Source organism: Macaca fascicularis, chromosome 14 (genome assembly GCF_037993035.2).
Source record: "Macaca fascicularis isolate 582-1 chromosome 14, T2T-MFA8v1.1".
Classification (NCBI taxonomy): Eukaryota; Metazoa; Chordata; class Mammalia; order Primates; family Cercopithecidae; genus Macaca; species Macaca fascicularis.
The window spans coordinates 123,998,616-124,018,779 of NC_088388.1; the positions used below are offsets into that span (position 1 = coordinate 123,998,616).

Sequence of the window (20,164 nt, forward strand, 5' to 3'; positions counted from 1 at the left end):
ATGGAGACCAGGCCTCAGTGGTTCTCAGACTTTAGTGGCAGCAGAAGACTGACTGGGTCTTGGGAGCTCTGATTTGGAAGTGCTGGACCTTCCTGTGCACCCAGGAGGCTGGAAGGATCACCTCCTAGCAAGCGATGAGAGCCGGAGCTCGGCATCTCCCCAGAAGTATCCCCTCGCCTCTGGGGGTGTGGGGCTGCCCCAGTGGTTTGCTGAGTGAATACATTTTGAAAGCACTCACTGGTTTGAAGACCTACAGTTTCCAGATGAGAAAGCTAATTTGGAGAGGAGGGGCTGGAATGCTGGAGTTAAGGTGAGGAGAGGACGCTGGAGGGACTCCTGTGCCTACGTGATGAGGCCAGAGGCCCCGCAGCAGGTCCAGCCTCAGGTCTCTATGGAGCAGCTCTGAGTCAGTGGCTGGAGTGCACAGGGGGAATGCCCAGGTCTCCTGCCTTTCTGGTTTTCCAAACTGCCCGAGAGCCAGGGGGCTCAGATGGACTCAGTGGCTTGTGGGTCCAGTGTCCATGCCACAGCTCCCAGCCTACCTGTGGGAGGAGGGGCTCCCTAGGGAAGGACGCATCTTCTGTGTGCTGACCTGGCACAACCGAGATTAAAGCACCACCCTCTCCCAACGGCTAGTGGAGCTAACTCTGGCTCCACTCATTGTGGTGGGTGACGTACAATGCAGGGTCACAGGTGTGCTAGAAAGCTCATGGGCTTTTGAGGCAGCTGAACCTGGGTTCAAATCTCAGTTACCTTTTACCCTGCAACTTGGCCACACTCGCCTCTTAGGAAGACTGATGAAGTAATGAAAGATTGCCAGGACCCTGGCACACTGAGTTGCCTAAAAAATGCTCCCTTTCCTTCCCCACCTCCCACCCCCATGCATTTTTGAAGACTGTTGTGAACATACCTACAACCTCACTTCTGAAGGGGGAAAAAGGCAAGAGGAGAGAGGAAGCTGCAAGGCAGATTCCCCAGCCCAGGAGCCCAGGTGCCCAGGTCAGCACCTGCTCAGTGACGCCCACCCCTCATCTGTGGCCTTCCCCTTCACTACCTTCCATTCCCCACTTGCCGCTCACCCCTGGGAGTCATTAGCCTGAGACTGGAGGGTCACCCATCTTTGTCCCTCCTGGCCATGCCTGGCCTCTCACCTGGGACCTCAGTTCATGCTCCGCCCTCTCACCCCCTTCCTCGTGAGCTTCCCTGCAGATCTCGGGGTCCTGTCTTTCCACTCCATGGTCACTTGCACCCAGACTTGGGAAGGCAGAGGAAGGGGAGGTGAAGAGAGGAGGTAGTAGCTGAGCACAGAGCAAGGCAGGCCCAGGCTGGCCCTACAGAAAGCACCAGGGATGGGGTAGAGGACTTGCCGGAGGGCATGAGGAGGGGCTTTCTGCCCACACTTTGCCACCCACCCCTGTTGCCTTCTCTGGCCTGGCAGTGTGTACAGGTGCAGGTGCCATTCATGACATGCTTAACATTGGCAGAGTCCTCCCCCAGTTCGTCACAGTGGCCTCTAGAGAGGGAAGGGGAGTGGCCACTGGGCCTCTAAAGTCAGAGCTCAGAACTTTGGGACTGAGGAGGAGAAAGAGAATGAGAAGTCCAGGCTGCTCTAGGGAAACAAGCAGACCCAGCTGTCCTTGGCAGGCCACGCCTGGGCCACACAGCCATGCACATGCGGACACAGCCTCACCAAACCCCAGCTGCTTCAGGAAAGAGGTTATACAGGCTCTTCATAACTAGGCACAGTAGAAAGAAGACAGGATTTGAAACCAGACAGATCGAGGTATGAATTGAGGCTCTCCCACCAGCAGTGTGATTACCCTGATTCTATTTCTTGGAAAAAAAAGAAGAAGAAGATAATACTTATTTCCCATGGTTGTGAAAATTCAATGAGAAAACATATATAAAGAGCCAGGCCTAGCATATAGCACTTAAGAAATAAGTTCCCTTTGAATTTTTTAGAACAATGGACCAAGAGCAAGTTTTGGAGGCTGAAGACCCAAAATTTGTGAATATTAATCAGAGGTAGATGGCTGATTTGTTGTTTTCATCTATAACACCTACTGATTTTACTCTCATTGACCCTAAGGGTAACTGACAATACTGTGACTTACCCGTTCTTTGTGTAGATGTGTGTGCCTCTCTTGTATCTCTGACTCTGTCATAAATTTCTCAAAAATAAGGATCATACATTATATTCCTCTATGAGCCCTACAGCATTGATTCCCAAGGTATGAAGCTTTACAGGATTTATGAGGTCTCGCGCCCCAAAAGAGGTTCCATGGTGAAATAACTTTGGGCCAATCTGAGTTATAGAAAGTTTAGACTTTTTTTTTTTTTTTTCATGGTAGGGTACAGAGTCTCACTCTGTTGCCCAGGCTGGAGTGCAATGGCACGATCTCGGCTCACTGCAACCCCCCCCTCCCAGGTTCAAGCGATTCTCCTGCCTCAGCTTCCCGGGTAGCTGGGATTATAGGCACCCACCACCACGCTTGGCTAATTTTCATATTTTTAGTAGAAGTGGGGTTTTACCATGTTGGCCAGGCTGGTCTCGAACTCAACCTCAAGGGATCTGCCCACCTTGGCCTCCATAGTGTATTCTGTTTATTCTTACAGGACAAAGGGGCATGGTGAATTTGCAAGAGGGGTAAGGTTCGAAGCGTCTCCCAAACTTACATGAGCGCTTTACATCCCCTCTTGGTGTTTTCACTGTTGCTCTGAGGAACAACTCTGAGACTGTAATTCTTGAAAAATGCAACTCTAGGGAGACACTGTGTCAGGTCAATAGGAGCTGCTCAGCTTTGGGAAAGAAGAGCAGAAAGGGTAAGAAGTAAGGACAGACCTAAATATGCCATCGATGTTCTCACATCCAGTGCAGTTGGGACAACTAATCTGTGGTTGATTGAAAAACTTAGTTTAAAAAAGAAACAACCATTCCAAAGAGATACTTTAATTTAAAAGATGGACTTATTGTATACATTCATTTGCTAATCTTTTGATACAGGACTAAGGTCTTTTTCTGATTGTGAGTCATCTTCCTTGCATAAACCTCTCCTATAATGTAACATCTATAAATTCCACCTCAATGGAAAGTGGAATTACAACTTTGATATTTGGGAACCAATCTGTCCGCGAGATCTTTCCATATTTTTATTATGTATTCCAATCCTTTATGTTTGTCTCATCTGATCCTAACTATTCAGCATTTGTAAGCAAATTTGGGCCTCAAGACTTTTGAAAACTTTCTACTTATCAACAGCGACTCTTTTTGTACTCATATTTCATTGGTTTACAGAAGAGTTTGTTAAATTACAGAAATTTACATACTTTATTAATAATAACATAGAACTGGCATAAACCAGTCTGGATACGAGCACTGCTGGCTTTCAGATAAGCAGATAGTGTAGCTAACAGACATTCTACAAAACAGCTTTCTCATCTCAAGCATTCAGAGTGCTGCAGAGAACAATTCTAACGATTTACAGAAGAAATGGACATGCCATCAATTAATCCGGAAACTTTGCTACATAGGGATTGGTTGTGAGAATGTCTGTAGTAAATACTGGTTGTTTCTGTTGTCTTCTTTCCCTGGGGTATAAGTCTGTATTCTTTGGTTCCCTTTGTCCTATGTCTGGGGCTTCTTGTCATTTCTACTCTTCAGCCACAAAAAAGTATTCAGATGATAGAAGGCTCCCGAGATGGAGGTGAAATCCCAGAGCCTTTTTGCTGTTAGGCTGCAGTGAGATTGGGATGGTCTCATCCATTAGCTGTTCGCCTCTACGTCCCTGAAGAATCCAGTGACATTTTCTTGCTCTTGCATTTGGCTGAAAGAGGCTACACTCCTGCTGGAAGCAATCATTCCATAGCAGACTCAGGTCGGTTGAGAGCCCATGGCAGACAGTCCTTCTCTTGGAGGGTGGAGAGGTAGGCACTGTTCCTCCTCCCCAGCTTCTACTCCGCCCCTTCTGCTCCAGATCCTGGAGTCTTCCTGACCTGCCACGTGATTCTGCTCCTTTCCATCCCAAAATATGGCATCTGTCTGTGCTGCTGCCAGCCAAGCACATGAGCCGCTTTGCAGAATGTGCTCTGTGTGCAGGAGATCCTGGAGACCAGGCCCCAGCAGGCCCTGCCATTCGCCAGAAGAGCTGCTCCTGCATTAACCACTGCAGCATGCCAGGTTCTGCACTAAACGCTTTAACGCATCATCTCATTTAACCCACACAACCACCCTAGGAGGAGGTAATACGATTCACCTCATTTTACCAGTGACAAAACTGACACTCAAAGAAGGCAAAACTTTTCTCAAGGTCACATGGATGAAAGGTGGCACAGGATTTGAACCCTGACCTATGCAACTGGAGGCTCTAGTCTCTTACCCACCACATTGACCCAAGAAACCACAGACATCTCTCAGCTCCCATTGCAAAGTCTAGGTAAAGCAAAGAGGAATCCCAACTCTCAGTGGAGGCGTGGAGCCCCGTCCTGGGAGAGGTGTAGGGATTTTACATGCCCAGTCCCAGTCTTCAGACCTCGCAGTGATGCTGCCTTTGACCTCTCCCCCACACCATTCATCACATTCAGAAGCCTGACGTGGCATCCAGCTGCACTCTGCCATCCACCACCCCATCTTCCATTCAGCCACAAGGAGCCAAGGGCTCGCTCCAGGGCCATCCTGTGAACTCTGCTGTGGTCACAAAAGCTGAGTTCACAAAAAGCACCCAGGGCCTTCTCTGTGTGACTTTTTAAATAGAAACATAATTCACGTACCATAAAATTTGCCCTTTTAAACTGTGGAATTCAGTGGCTTTTAGTATATTTACAGAGTTGTGCAATCATCACCACCATCTAATTCCAGAATATTTTCATCACCCCAAAAAGAAAGGCTGTACCCATTAGCCATCACTTGCCAGCCCCTGGCAACCACAAATTTACTTTCTGCCTCTATGCATTTGCCTATGCTGGACATTTCACATAAATGGAATTGTGGGATTCTCAGGCCTAGCTTCTTTTACTTAGCACAGTGTATCAGTACTTCATTCCATGTTGTGGTTGAAGGATATTCCATGGTACAGATGAACCACATTTTGTTTATTCATTTATCACTTGATGGACTTTAGGGTTGCTTTCGCTTCTTGGCTCATAAGTCCTGCTGCCGTGACGGGTATACTCTGCATGATTCTGTGCCTGTTGTTATCTTAGACTCTGTCAGATGCCCATCTATCCTTCCTCCAACCTGAGAACCTCATATGTAGGGTTCATTCTCGCTGGGGGGAGGCAGAGCGGCTGCACCCCAGGAACAGCGTGTGCGCTGCACAGGGCTCCGGGCCAAGGAGGGCACGTGGAGGTGAAGCCCAGCCAGTTGCCTCTGTGCCTTGGTGTTGCCTTTGGTCACTCCACATTCTTTGCATGCCTCGCTACCTCCCCTGCACAGAGCATCGTGTTAAGTCTTGAAGGGATTACAGTCAGCCCTCTGTGTCTATGGGTCCTGAGTCCCTGGATTCAACCAACCTTGGATTGACAATGTATTTTTAAGTGGATGGTTGTATCTGTCCTGAACATGTATCACCTTTCTTCTTGTCATTATTCCCTAAACGACACAGTATAACAACTATTTATGTAGCATTTACATTGTATTAGTTATTGTAAGTAATCCGGAAATGTTTTAAAGCATACGGGAGGATGTTTGTAGGTTATATGCAAATACTACACCATGTTATATCAGGGACTTGAGCATCCATGAATTTGGTATTCACCAGCGGTGCTGGAAACAGTCCGCCACGGATACTGGGGGTTGACTGTACCTAGCTGTATCCCTGTCAAAGGCCCATCTACAGGACCCATCCACACGCCTGACATAGGAATGGCAGTGTTTCTTAGAAACCACACAGCCTGTGGAAAGGACGTGGTACCTGCAGCAGGACCTGGGTTGAGTTTCACCACCCCCTCTACTGAGCTTGTCAAGCTGGGGTGAGCTTGACCTTGTTAAGCGTCTGTTTCCTCTGCTATAAGACAGGAGCCACAATATCCAGCTCATAGGTTGTTGTGAGAATAGAATAAGCAGCTGGGCATGAAGGTTCTTTGTCCCTATACGGGCACCGCTACTGGTACAAATGCCTCCAGTCTCACCTTGGGAGTTCCCATAATTGGCTTTGCCTTGGAAAATGCTGAAAGAAACTGCAGAACTTTTGGGGAACCTGTGGAGGACAGCAAGAACCCCTGAAAAAACAAGAAAATGGCTTAGGGAGACTGGCCCGTTCTTGTTCCAAAATATCTTGTCTGCTACTTTTTCCTTTAACTTCCTCATACTGTCTGAAATTCCACTTGCATACATATTAAGGATTAATTTTTTTAATGAAATTCCACTATTAGAGACCCATTTTAAACTAGCCAATCCCTGTAAAAAGCAATGACTATGAAAGCCTGTGAGGCCATCATTGATTCACAGCTTAGTATGAATTAGTTCAAAAGCTTGCTTTTCTATTCCTACTCAGCTAAGATCAGCTTCATGGGAAGAATGGGGCCAGGCACAGTGGTAATCCCAGCACTTTGGGAGGCCAAGGCAGGAGGATCACTTGAGCCTAAGAGTTCGAGACCAGCCTGAGCAACATAGCGAGACCTCTTCTGTTTAAAAAAGAAAAAAAAAAAAAGAGGGCCGGGTACAGTGGCTCACACCTGTAATCATGCCAGCACTTTGGGAGGCTGAGGTGGGTGGATAGCCTGAGTCTAAGAGTTCGAGACCAGCCTGGGCAACATGGCAAAACCCCATCTCTACCAAAAATACAAAAAACTAGCCAGGCATGGTGGTGGGCACGTGTAGTCCCAGCTATTCGTGGGCCTGAGGTAAGAGGATCATTTGAGCCCAGAAGGTCAAGGCTGCAGTGAGCCCTGATTGTGCCAGTGCACTCCAGCCTGGACAACAGAGTAAGACGCTGTTCCCCGCCACATTTCCCCCCCAAAAAGCTGAGTTTTTTATTTAAAAAAAGAAAAAAAGAATGGGGGCCAGGCACGGTGGCTCATGCCTGTAATCCCAGCATTTTGGGAGGCCAAGGCAGGCAGATCACGAGGTCAGGAAATCAAGACCATCCTGGCTAACATGGTGAAACCCCATCTCTACTAAAAATACAAAAAATTAGCTGGGCGTGGTGTTGGATGCCTGTAGTCCCAGCTACTCAGGAGGCTGAGGCAGGAGAATGGCTTGAACCTGGGAGGTGGAGCTTGCAGTGAGCTGAGATCGCACAACTGTATTCCGGCCTGGGTGACAGAGCAAGACTCCATCTTAAAAAAAAAAAAAAAAAAAAAGAATAGGAGGAATGCCAGTGCTTGTTGGTGGTAGAAGATGAAGGTTAAAACACTTTCTAACAGCATTTTGAGGAGCCAAGCCAGAATGGGGTGCCAGAGGAGAAGTTTCTAGCAATTGCTCTCAACCTCTCTAAGCCTCTCTATCTTTTGAGAATCTGATGAAAGCTTATTTAGGTCATTGTGAACATAGTTTCAGGGCATTTGACCCTGAAGTCAGGGGGGCCAGAGGCCTGAGATTCAGCATGCTGACTATAGGGTGACACAGAACCCAGGGGCTTGTGAGAAAAGGAACTGTGGCATCGTGTCAATAGGGCACAAAAAGGAGACGCTGAAGGTTCACATGCATCAATCATGGAGTCTTCCCCAGTCGGGTTCTGACCCTGAAAGCAGAGATCAGTTTCCTGCCTGTCCTTCCTGAAGCCCATGGACCCCTCCCCATTTGAACACAGACCTTTCACCAAAGTGGCTTTTAGGACTAGCCAGGAAAACTGCCTGTTTTTAGAATAACTTCTGTCTATGAAAAAAAAACATGATCTAGGTTCCAAATAATGTAACTCTTCACAAACACCCAAATTTCAGGTATGAGACATGATTTCAGCACTAAGGGGGTTGATCATATAACTGGGGAAATAAATGATACACGTAAGGCAGGAGAGGTCAACCCATGACGTAATCAAGTGCTATTATACAAGCACGGACACTCGAGGGGCTCAAGAGCCAGAAGAGTGGGTCCAGGCCGTAGAATCAGGTTGCAAAAGGTTCTTTGACATCATGTTCAGAGGGGGCAGGCAGGATGGGGAGATGTTTGTTCCAGTGACAGACATTAACAGGAAGCATATCACGTGAGGAGCGGCTGAGGGGTCTGGGCATATTTTTCTGCAGAAAAGAAGGCTTGGGCAGCCTGTTCCTTTATGGCAGCGTGGGGTAGCACACGGAGCAAGGACTTTGGAGGCAGATAGGCTTGAAGTTGGTCCAAGCTCTAATTTTACTTACTGTGCGATCTGGAACAGGTTAATGAACTTCTCTGATCTTGCTTTCCTCTTTATAAAATGGAGATAGAAATGCTACCTGTGATGAATAGGACTGATAATAAGTTAGAAAACACAGCGCCTGGCGGGTGGCCATGAGTTCAACAGAAAGGCCTTCCTACCCATCAGAGCAAAGGGCTATGCACTGAGCGATGGTGGCCTTGCAGGCCACTGTCTGACACTTTTTATGTCAGCATGCATAGAAAATGATAGCAAACCCACTAGGCTGCTTACACCTGGAGACCAGCCAGGGAGCTGTTGCTGCTGCAGACTCTGCAAGCCACACCCAGGCTGAGGACACCGCTGTCTGCACACTTATACCTTATTGGGGTATGCTGGCTGAAAGGGGCTCCTGCCCTGTGGGAGAAGCTGGACACAGGGACCCTGAGAGCTCTGTGTAATATTGAGATGTTGGTTAACAGGGTTTGGTTGGAGAAGCTGGCATTTGGGCTGGGTCTTGTGAAGATGGCTAGGATTCAGGATTGGGTAGGAAGAGAAAAAGGAGGGGTCATTTTGGATGACAATTATCTCTTAGATAATCATCAATGCCACTATGATTCTTATTGGCCAAAGGGAGTGAGCCCTCGCTCCAGGTTGTTGTCATCAAATCCTCTTCACCCCTTATTCTCATCTTGAAGCTTGGGAACAATGCGGCCCCTTACCCCAGCCATGACTGTTTTCATTCCAGATGCTGCTCAGGCATCTGTGCCTGAAGGCCTTTAGTGTAAGGCTACCAGGAGGCAGGAGGTCAGGCCAGCTGGGTTCTTGGTTACATTTCTCTCTTTGTCCCAGAGAAATGTCCCTCAGACTCCTGCCTGTGGTGTGAGGGTTTTCCCTACCCATCCTGCACTGTAGGGGTCTAGAGAGAAGCTGCCCTCCAACTCCCCAGGAGTGATGGCTGGCTGTCAGAGGCATCCCCTGGTGTAGCGCTGTCCCAGGGTGTGTGCCCCGCTGGCAGTGACTCCCCAGGGAAGGATGAAGATTGACGCTTCTCCATCCAAGACTGAGCCTTGTCGACAACAGGCAAGTCAGCTGCAGGGTTGGATGGAGGAGCTGAAAAGGGAAGGTGTGCAGGAGACCCCTGGGTTGCACTGAGCCCCGGGACACTCCAGAGGGCCTGCAGCTCTAAGAGAGTCCACCTGAGAAATGGCTGCAGGAGATTTACAGCCTCACAGCATTCCCCAAGAAGCTTAAGACCCAGGTTAGGATAAAATGTCTCCATCATAGTACACAGGGGTTGGGGCAGGCAGAAAAAAAAAAAACAAAAAAAACCCCATTTGAAGAAATGAGAGTATTTGTACGCTCACAGAAGGGGCTGCTGGGAGGCTCCTGCCATCTGCCAGGAAACAACCTGTGGCTTCTTCAGAGACACAGCCGCATGCGTCAAGCCACAGGTTTATTTTATTTGTTATTTATTTAGCAAACACTCACAGAGTATGCTAAGCACTGTTCTAAATAGCTTTCACGTATTAAGTCATTTACTGGTACTGATCAGTTTAGTTACACACACACACACCTATATACATATATATACATACATATATGCACATATACTCATTTAATTCTTATAACAACCTTGAAGCAGGTGGAATTATCTCTCCCATGTTACAGAAGAAGAAACCAAGTAATTTGCCCAAGGTCTCACGCTGGTTAGAGACAACACAAGGATTCAAACCCGGGCAGTCCGACTCCAGAGTCCATGTTCTCACCTACTTCTAACAGTACTGCCTCCAAGTCTTCTTTAGAGAGGTGACCAGTGTGCCTTAATGGACTCTTAAGTACCCCCTTTTTCTCTTCCACATCCTCTCCAAATATACGTTCAACAATAATTGAAAAAGCAGCATTATTAGTAAGTAGAGCAACCTGCTTCTAGGTGGAGCTCCTGGGGGGCCCCAATCACTGATGTTTTCCCCACTTCCCTCTAACCCGCAGATGCCCACAGGAAATGGTGAGAAGCATCAGTTACTCCAAAGACCCCATGTTTGTTCATTCAACAGATACGTACTGAACACTTACTACGTGCCACACGTATTTCCTTGGTGCCAGTGAAGTCAGGTTGAAAAGAAAGACATGGTTCCTTTTCTCAAAACACTTGCAGCCTGCCCCTTGGGACGACAGGTAGTTTAACTACACAGATCACCCTTGTAGTAGGAAGAATCCTAGACAGGGCAAGCGCTCAGAGCTCATAGAAGGGGCATCCAAGAGGGCTTCACTTAAGCAGGGATGGGGATTGGGGGAGGTTAAGAAGGACCCATCTTGCTGGCATTGTGAAGGATAGACTGACACAGAAACCGGAGGGAAAGAGAAGAGTTTTGAGATTGCAGGAAGGTAAAGAATGGGACAGCAGTGTATTTTCACAGTGGAACACTACACAGCGATTAAAATGAACAATTACAGTAAAACAGAACCAGCGTGGATGAATGATTCCATTTACATCAGGTTCAAAAACCTGATGTCAACTAGGCCATCATGTTTAGGATGTAACACAGATAGTAAAACTGTAAAGAAAAGCAAGAAAGTGGTTACTGTAAAAGTCAGGAGATCTTTGGAGAAGCGTTTGGGAGGGACAGAAGGGGGTTTGTGGGGTGCTGGTAGTATCCTATTTTTTGACCGGGGGTGGTTACATGGGGTTTGCTTTTCTTTGTACTTTTCTGAGCATTCATGGTTTTAAGGGGAGCAGGGATAAAAATGAGAACAAAAATGAAAGAATGGAAAGCCTGAACAAGGACAATGACTACAGAAAGAGAAGTTTCTTCGGTGACTTATTGTGCTTCTCTTTATTCTAAAAGGCTTTTTCCCCCCCCCATTTTAACATTTCTGAAATTGGGTGCATCCCACCATCGATGGCCTCTTAGATGTGATGGAATGTGGGCATTTTAGGGCTCCCCACCATCCTGGCTGCCTTCCTCTGGGTCTCTGGCCTTTCTAGAGTGGAACCACCCCAGAGTGGTGACTGGCAGCAGCCTGTGGCCCCACAGCCGTCAAGAGGGAGAGGAAGGGGAAAAGCGTGTGGTGGCCTCTGGTGCTGTGCTGCTGATGGCAGGAAACCTAATGGAGGCTCACTGGTCTGAATCAGGCTCCAAGCCCCGCTCCACCAGTGTCTGTTGACACTGACAGACTGCGGCTTCCCATCTGCTATGTCCCTTGGTGACCTGGCCCACCTCGTGGTGAGATCTGCATGGCTAGGAGGTGGAAGGACAATTGCCAATGGGCCGTGTGTGAAAGAAATGTCCAGGGACCTGTGAACCAGCACTGGCTTAGCTTCCTTCTGAACCATGTCTGGGCAGAACTCACTCTTTCAATTGAAAGATGCTTTTAGCGTCAGTTTAGTCCAGATGAGAGTTGCGTTATGGGGCTGTGTAGGGAGGTATCAGAGAGAGATGGGAAAGAGTTGAGGTCAGATTTCAGAGGAACTTCCTGGTGGCAACTACAGTGCCGTGAGACACCTACTTGGTGTAAATACCATAATTCCCTTCTCTAGAATCCTTGACTATTCAACTAGATGATGCCTGGAGGCTTTAGTGCATCGCACAGAGCGAGTCAATGGAGCACACAGGCTTACCCTGCACTGTCTCGTTAAATCATCCCCATGTCCAAGAGGTAGGCACTGTTTTGCTATTCCCATCTAAGGATGGAAGACATAAAACAAACAAAGGTCACTTGCGTGTGCCAGGGTCACACAGTGTTAAGGGGGAGTCAGGACTCGATCCCATCTCTGAAGGTCCTTTACTCCCTGGCAGCACTGCCCAGTCGTGTGAGGCTCCAGCTGTCCCTGAGAAGGCTCTGTCATCTTCTAGTCTGTTCTGTACCTCTTTTTCTTTTTTTCCCCTTGCTTTTCATGAGCTGTATATCCTTCTTTTTCAAGGAAGGATTGTCTACTTCCAGAGAGCTACAGTCTGGGCCCTTCTCTTCCAACTCCAGGGAGTTCCCTCCAGTAATGAGCAGAGAGCAACCACTGTGGCTTGATGGTTTGCCGTGATCTCATTTGATTCTTCTTCCCGTCCTTGGCCCCAAGCCTGGCCAGTTGTGCTAAAAGTAGCACTGACCCAATCGTGGTCTGTCCAGGGGCCAGGACTATTTTGACTCTGTCCTCAGGAATCATGTGGTCTGAGGTGTGTACAAGCTGGACTGCTCCCATGACCACTCAGATGTGGTGCCAGGAATGTTCTGGCCGACACACCTGTCCCCAAAGCTGCTAAATGCTGCTACTTACCCCGTGGCCCCCCGCGTGTGTCCTGGGATACCGGTTCCAGGAGGGACAGGCGGTGACGACCTGCACCAGGGAGCGGTTAGGGGCTTTATATCCTCGTACGTAAGAGAGCGACCAGCCAGTTTTGGGTGGCACTTGCTTCTCATAGCTCCCCATCAGACTGGAGCATGTTAATCTTTGTATTTGTGACATCCACTCCGAATGGGGGCCCAGCAACAGAAGCCTCCTTAGAGACAGCAAACATTATTCTTCCAAGGAAGGCTGGAGGATTTCCTTCTCTGGAGGCCGTTAACAGTAGAAGAACTTTTCATCCTACTGGCTTAAACATAAGTCAAGTCCTAGTGCAAGGCTCCTGCCTGGAACATCATCCTCTCCTCTACTAGAATGGCTTTGCCATTCTTTGAAGTCCAGCTGAAATCCCCTTCCCTAAGGACTTTCTTCTTTTGTCACCAAACGGGTGCTTAGCACGGACTTCCCATTAATAGAGAGGCTTTTTCCTCCTTTTATCCTTTCCGTCTAGTCTGTGGGCTCTTAACTTCGGATACCTTTTGCTTGCCGGCACCCAGGATGCAGCAGATGCCCTGCATTTGTGGGCTGGTGAACCAGCACAGCCAGGACGGCCGCTAGCTCTGCCCAAGAAAACAGTTTGCATCTCCTTATTGTGCTAGTTCATTCCTCAGTTCCCTACACAATCCAACATTGGCCTCTTTGCCTGTCTGCAAACTGTGCCTGGTCTGCACACTGGGAATAAACAATGTCTAATAAGATGAGGTCCCTGCCTGAGAGAAGCTCATGGCCTAGTGGGGGACACATATCTTGCTGTCTAGTGGGTGAAAAGCAATCATTCAGAGGCCACCATGACCAGCTTTGCCTCAGGGAGTCGGGAAGGGCCTCGCAGAGGCTGTGATCTGTGGCAGGCCCTCACAGACGCTCAGAAAGGCACGCGAGGACAGGCAGGAGGAAGCGCGCTCCAGACGAGGGCCAGCACTTGTGAGGGCATGGAGGCATGAAAGGCCCTCGGGCCCGGGAAGGCCAAAAAGTCACCATATTTTTGCTGCATTTTGTCTACAAACCAGCTGGCTATGGAAAAGGAGGTTGCTTGGCTCTTTCCCACAAATAGAGAGGTTGGAGCCAGGCACTAGGGCTTGACCCCACAAGGTGTCAGAGTTCTCAGAGTCCCTACCCCCCTGCCCCCTGGGGCCGTCTGCACTCCCTCCTCCCGTCCTCCCTCTGCTCCTTCCCAATTCGAATAAAATTGCCTCCTGTAAGGCTGATGTGCCTTCTTTCTTGTTAGAATCTTCATATTGTATGAATCCCAAGTCCCAGCTGCCTTGGCAGGGTGGTCAGGGTCAGAGGTTTGCATTAAAGCAACACATGGTCCTGATCACTTCATTTGGGGGATGCTGAGGCAGGGAAGAGGCTGCTCTCCTTTTCCACCGGTAATGAGAGTACCGCCAAGGCTGCTGATCGCAACCTTTTCCTCAGAAAGTTTTAAGCACCTTCCAACACTGATAATAACAGTATTGGTACCTTTTATTGAGCGTTTTGCAAGTGTAATTTCACTTATTTGTTAGATGACTTGATGATGTATAGTTAAGTGATACACCTGAGATTTCATAGCTAGTCATAGTAGAGCCAGATTGTGAGACCTCCCATCTCGGGGACCCTAGACAGCTCAAGCACCACTTTCTAATACCGCTCCAATCAAAAGGAATGATTTTAGCCTGAGGATGCTGGATGGCTTGATCTTCTGCCATAAGAGCCCCCAAACCTCCTCTAGCTTCCAGGACAAAACTGCCTTATTCAGATGTTCGCCACACCTTAATTGCACGCCTGCTGGGTGCCAGGCACTGGGCTGTGGCCTGAACAAGTCCTAGGAATGCATAGACTCAGCCATCATGTGGCCTCCCTCCTGATGGGGTCAGGGCCCTCTTCCCACTGACACCGAGAGCCTTTTCATCCTTTAATGTGACCTGTTCTGTCTTCCCCACCGCTCTGGCCAGCACCTATTTCTCTCCTCCTTCTTAGCCTCTACAGTGCTCATCACCCAAACCACAGCATCGAGTGCTCTGTTTTTGCTTTCCTTCACTCAGCAGGCATTTGTATGTCATTTGTATGTGGAAGGCACTGGGGATATATTCAGTATCCTGGTGCCCTCATGAATCACAGTCTGAGAGAGGGAGACAGACGCGTAGTCAGTGCACGGGCTACAGCATGCGGGGGACTGGGAGAGACACCTGCCCGCTCTCTTTCTCATCTCCACTCAGTCCTGTAAAGTGGCATCGCAAAGCAATGGAAGAAAGACTGGACCCAAATCAGAAGATCTGAGCTGGTGCTACCATCTGGGGGACACTGGAGGAGTCATTCCGTCTCTTCATCTGCAAAGTGGGAATAACAATGCCTAACCTGCCTACCTTTCAGAGTTTTAATGATGTGCTTTATTAAATAAAATTATGATTTTTTTCATGAATAAAATGCATGAAAGCATTTTACAGGTTATAAAGCACTATACAAGTAGTACTTATTATATTTCCCTTCTGTCTCCTAGCAATGCCTAGCATAAATCTGGGCACATAGTAGATATTCAGTAAATATCAGTTAACTTAGATTGATCCATTCACCCCGCTTATCACCTTCTATGGACGTTTGAGGCCACTGGAAACCCTAACACTGACAATGCCTGCTGGGGGCAGCAGTGAGGATCAAGTGAGAAGGATGTGCCTTGGAAGCTGTCAGTACTGAACCATCCTGGTCTTGGGAAACCTCCCTGGTTCCCCATTGTGTGGGCTCAGTTGCGGGCTGGCCAGTCTGGGATGTGGAGTCTCGGGCATGGGGCAGCCTTCCTCCAAGCCCTAGGTCCATTCTCTGTGGGGAGCAAACGTGACACTTCCCCAATTTTGGTTCCCAAACCACTCAGGCTGCCTGGCTCAGAATAGTGTCCATGGCATGGGCACAGTCTCTCGGCGGGGCCAGACCAGCATGTGCCCAGCCCTCACTAGCCTCCGCCTCTCGTTTCAGCACCCCTACCCCACGGAGGACGAGAAGAGGCAGATCGCAGCCCAGACCAACCTCACCCTCCTGCAAGTAAATAACTGGTGAGTTTACACCATCTGCACACAGGCTGCCATATCCAGGGGGCACCTTCTGGGCAGGGGAATGCGTAGCAAAGAAAAGAGACTCCAATGCCAGGATCTGCCTCAATCTCAGCCCAGCTACCATGCCAGTCCCGCCATTTGGGCTAGAAGCAGAAAGCAAGAATCAACACTGGCACCTGTGGCTTCATCTGCAGCTTCTCAGCGCCCTCTGCTGGGACATGGTGTCAGGCACATCCCTGGAAGCTCCTTGAGGAATAGAAAACCCACGCCCACCGAAGCCCCCAGCCCACCTGCACTGCAGAGAGGGACAGGATTGCCCGCACCCGTGTGCTGGAGGCCAGTGCTCATCCGGTCTACCCCACCCCCATGTGAACTGAAACTGAAACGTGCTGCAAAGCTGGGAGTGGGGAGAGGGAGGAAGAGTAGCCATTCTGACCCCACAGGGATGTCAGCGTTCCCAGTCTCTGTGCCTGGCTGGGCTGTCATGGGGAGCTCAGAGAGTGCGGTCTGGCCGGATGGAAGTAGACCCGAGTTGAGGGCCCTGATCCAAGCCCTCGGCCCTCTGGAGAGAAGTCAGAGGTTAGTGCCTATGACTACCATGCTCTCCTCCCCTGTTCATCCTGGAAGGTCTTGAACAAGGATTTCTGGCCCCCCATGCATTCTTCCCATACGACTTTGCAGTTTCCAAGCCCCAGGAGATTTCATGAAGTTCTCAGTACCCAGGGCCCTTCTCCCTGCTGGGCTTTTACATCCGGGACGGGAACCCCGATCTGCTCTGTGAAATGGAGTCTGAAGGCAGCTTCACCCTCCCTACCCCCACCCCAAGGCAATGCAGGCGGTGACTCACCAGGTCTCCACTTTACCTCTGGGCAGGTTCATCAATGCCCGGAGGCGCATCCTGCAGCCCATGCTTGATGCCAGCAACCCAGACCCTGCTCCCAAAGCCAAGAAGATCAAGTCTCAACACCGGCCCACCCAAAGATTCTGGCCCAACTCCATCGCTGCAGGGGTGCTGCAGCAGCAGGGCGGTGCCCCAGGGACAAACCCCGATGGTAAGAACTGGGGCTGAGCGTACCCTGGACAAGGCCTGGGGGTGCTTCTGGAGCTTCTTTAGGTCAAGCTGTGCAAAGATTCAAGGGCTGTCTCCTTACCTGGGCTCCCATCGCTGCTCTGTCACAGCAATTATCCCTCCCCAAAGCCCTAAAGGGGCTGTTTTTGAACATAATTTAACAGACCAGATGCACTCTCATAAAGACAAGTGGCAGCTGGTGGTCACGCAAGTCAGTGACTGCTCAGCAGAGCCCCCCATGTCCGCACCCATCTGAGTTCCTTAGCACCAGTCAGTATCTGCGCAGCTCCTCAGGAGCCAGGGCCATCTATAAATACCAAGGCAGGCAGCTGGCTTGGGAACAGGCTAGGAAGAGCTGTTTTCCCAGCCTCTCCATCACACCCTCCATATACACTTTTCTAATTGCCAGTCGCCTAGTGCACAATGAATAATTCAATGAGCCAGACATTTTATAGCTTGGCACATGAAGATAGCTCTGCATGGGGAGTGGGGTGTAGGTGTGTGTGTGTGCACACATAACCTCATGCACACGTGTATGCGTATGGTTGCACACAGGTTCCTTTGTGCTAAGCCATCATCTTATGGGTTTTGATGGGGAAAAAAAAAGATTTAGGGGACTAGACCAACCTGGGAGAGAATCCCAACTCTGTCATCACTGACAATGTCATCTTGAGCTAATGACTTAACTGTCTGAGACCCTGTTTCCTCCTCTTTAGAATGGGGATAATAATACCTACCTTACAGAATTGTTAGAAAGTCAAAAGTGGTCAACACATAAAGAAAATGCTCAGTGAATGGTGGCTGGGAGTGCTGCTTCCTGAGATGGGGCAGGAAGTAGCTGACAAGTGAATGGATGGGAGACTTCATACCAGGGCATTGTCCAGCTCAGACTTGGGCAGCCCTAGAAAGGAGAAGTTCACTGCTCTATGAGCCAGTCCATTACACCCTGTCCAACACAGAGGTGCTGGCCCTGACCGGCAGCCCCTGCCTCGTCCTGACCCTTGCTTTCTCTCATGCAGGTTCCATCAACCTGGACAACCTGCAGTCCCTGTCCTCAGACAATGCCACCATGGCCATGCAGCAGGCTATGATGGCTGCACATGATGACTCATTGGATGGGACAGAAGAAGAGGATGAGGATGAGATGGAAGAGGAGGAGGAGGAGGAACTGGAGGAGGAGGTCGACGAGCTGCAGACGACGAATGTCAGCGACCTGGGCTTGGAACACAGTGACTCCCTGGAGTAGTCGGGCAGCCCAGATGGCACTGATCATCGAGCAGGAGAGGAGTGTCGCCGGGAGGCCTTCAGGGTGGGGGGGAAGGGGACGTGGGCAGGAAGCACCGAGGGAGTTGGGCCCTAGCTTCCCCAAATCAGTAGCTTGAAGAAAGGCAGAGGAGACACCTGTTCCTTCCCAACCACCGAGCTTCAACGAGGACCCCAGTCCCACTTCCCCGGAACTGCCAAGGACTCTGTTTGGCGGGGCCAGTCGAGCAGCCTGTATGGAAAGACAGCAGTGAGATCTGGACTCACCAAATCCCTGAGGACAGATGGCACCCATGGCCCCCACCCATGGAAGGACTTGAGTCGTTTACAAGCCCTGCACTGTGAGGCAGATTGGTGCTGTTCACAGAGTGGGCCTTTGCTCCGGGGGCAGACTTAGAAGGAAGGGGAGAGACAAAGGGGGACTGAGTTTCATCCCCAGAAGGTTCTCAGCTCCTTTGACAGACATTCAAGGGCAGGAGGGAGCCCCAAAGCATAACCAGTGGCCAGAGGAGTGGGAGGGCCTGAGGCATCACATCTTGCAGATCAGAATGGGATAGAATCCACCGGGCTCCAGCTCATCCCTCCAAGGCCCTGTCTGTGTGCACAGCAACCATGGACATGGAGAGAGGGATGGGAGGCACAGTCCCCTTCACTCTCTCCCGGAAACAAATTGTAAGCTGGTGGGCTCAACCTGTGGGAGGTTAAGAGGAGTCCCTTCTGGGTTGACTCCAAGAGCCAAGGAGATGGCAGACCCTGGGCTAGGAGCCATATCAAGGTGACTTTGAGGCCACAGCTGTCCCTAGGTGGTCACAGAACTCAGCTCCTGTAATAATAGGACAATGGTGTTTTACCCTAGATGCTCCCACCCTCAGTGCTCCAAACCCTCCATAGACCTTCAGAGAAGGTGAAAACAGGTTATCTGGGAATCTTTCCACCCAGCGGGTCGCCACGGCCATCCCTCTGCTCCCAGGCTGGCTCCATCAGCCTCCAGCTTCCTTTCTTCATTCTGTCCTTCAGGGAAGGCAGAAGAAACATTGGAAGGCATCTAGTCCAGTGGGAAGCCAGGGGTTGGAGAAGGTGCTACATCCCCCTTCCCACCAATATCCAAAATGTGGGGGAGGGCCCAGAGAATGGCACCCAAGAGCCTGCGGGGGTGCCCACCCCACACACCCTGCTGTTCTAACCCTGCTGTCCACAGCCCTGGAGGAACTGGGGCCCCTGGAAGGAGGAGGAGGCTCTCCACTGTCCACCCTAACACATACCCTCCCACCCACCTTCCAGACCCCCTTGGTTGGCACCCTCTCCTCCTGTTCCCTCTCACCCCATGGCTGTGAATGACAGGACTGGTCACATGTGTGTTTTCCATTGGGTTTAATTTAATGGACGTGCAGTTTCATTTGTAAATTGTGCATTAGCCATCTCCTTCAGTGGCAGGATGTGAGTGGCGACCTGGCTCAACTGGAGGGGACCCGCGGGGCTTCCCCTCTGGGGCTTCCCCTCCCCCACCTGCTTGGGGTAGAGCAAAAGGATGGTCACTCTTCCGAGGTCTCCCTGAAATGAATGTATTTCTCCCCCAAAAGAGCTGATATTTAATGTTTTAATAGGGATTTTTGAGAAACAAATAACCGTATTTATAATCTGGGTGATCCAATCATTTTTTACTCCCTTTTGATGCCATACATAGAGGAAAGTTAGCTTTTTTGGCGTGAGACTTTTGCAATGTGCAGTGGGATAAAATGCATTTCCTTTTCTGGTTCGTTTCTCTTGTTCACACACACACACCCCCCCCCCCCATTCCACTCACCACCTGGACAGGTGTCCCCCAGCACGGGCACACTGGCACACAGGTGCCCACATCTCTTCCTCCCAGCCCCTCCACCTGCCTAATGTTATGCAACCTCCTTCTGATGTATCCACCAAACCAGTACTGAATGTGGCCGAGACGTTTTCAGTAAATCTTATTACCTACCGTAACCCTGGTGCACAATTCTCTTTCTGTGGTTGCTGTGGCAATCCTTTGCTCTTTTCATGGGACCCGAGGCCAGACAAAATTTGGAGGCCTCAGTATACACCTGACTATCCAGGGAAGGGGACAAGGTAGATGTGCGTCCTGCGTGAGCTCAGCTGCCCCGTCTGGGGAGGAAGAGCCAAGTTCGGCACACTCACCTTGTGTGTGGCCAGTTGTAAGGCAGAGCTAGGG

General features: G+C 49.9%; 1 protein-coding gene across 23 annotated transcripts in view; it reads left to right on the forward strand.

Annotated features, from left to right (window-relative positions):
• The window catches only part of PKNOX2 (PBX/knotted 1 homeobox 2), a 330,969-nt gene extending 311,031 nt beyond the window's left edge, over nucleotides 1-19,938 (forward strand). For 22 of the 23 annotated variants that reach the window (XR_012423869.1, XR_012423871.1, XR_012423870.1 and 19 more), the window contains 3 exons: nucleotides 15,556-15,632; nucleotides 16,506-16,684; nucleotides 17,721-19,938. Coding sequence is in view for 20 of the 23 variants with exons in the window: in XM_074015554.1 (XP_073871655.1) it covers nucleotides 15,556-15,632; nucleotides 16,506-16,684; nucleotides 17,721-17,947 (483 nt within the window). In the remaining 3 variants the exon portion in view is untranslated. Of the gene's footprint in view, nucleotides 1-15,555; nucleotides 16,212-16,505; nucleotides 16,685-17,720 lie in introns of all 23 variants that reach the window. The other variant, XM_074015565.1, reaches the window with a different exon arrangement.
• The last annotated feature ends 226 nt before the right edge of the window (nucleotides 19,939-20,164 follow it).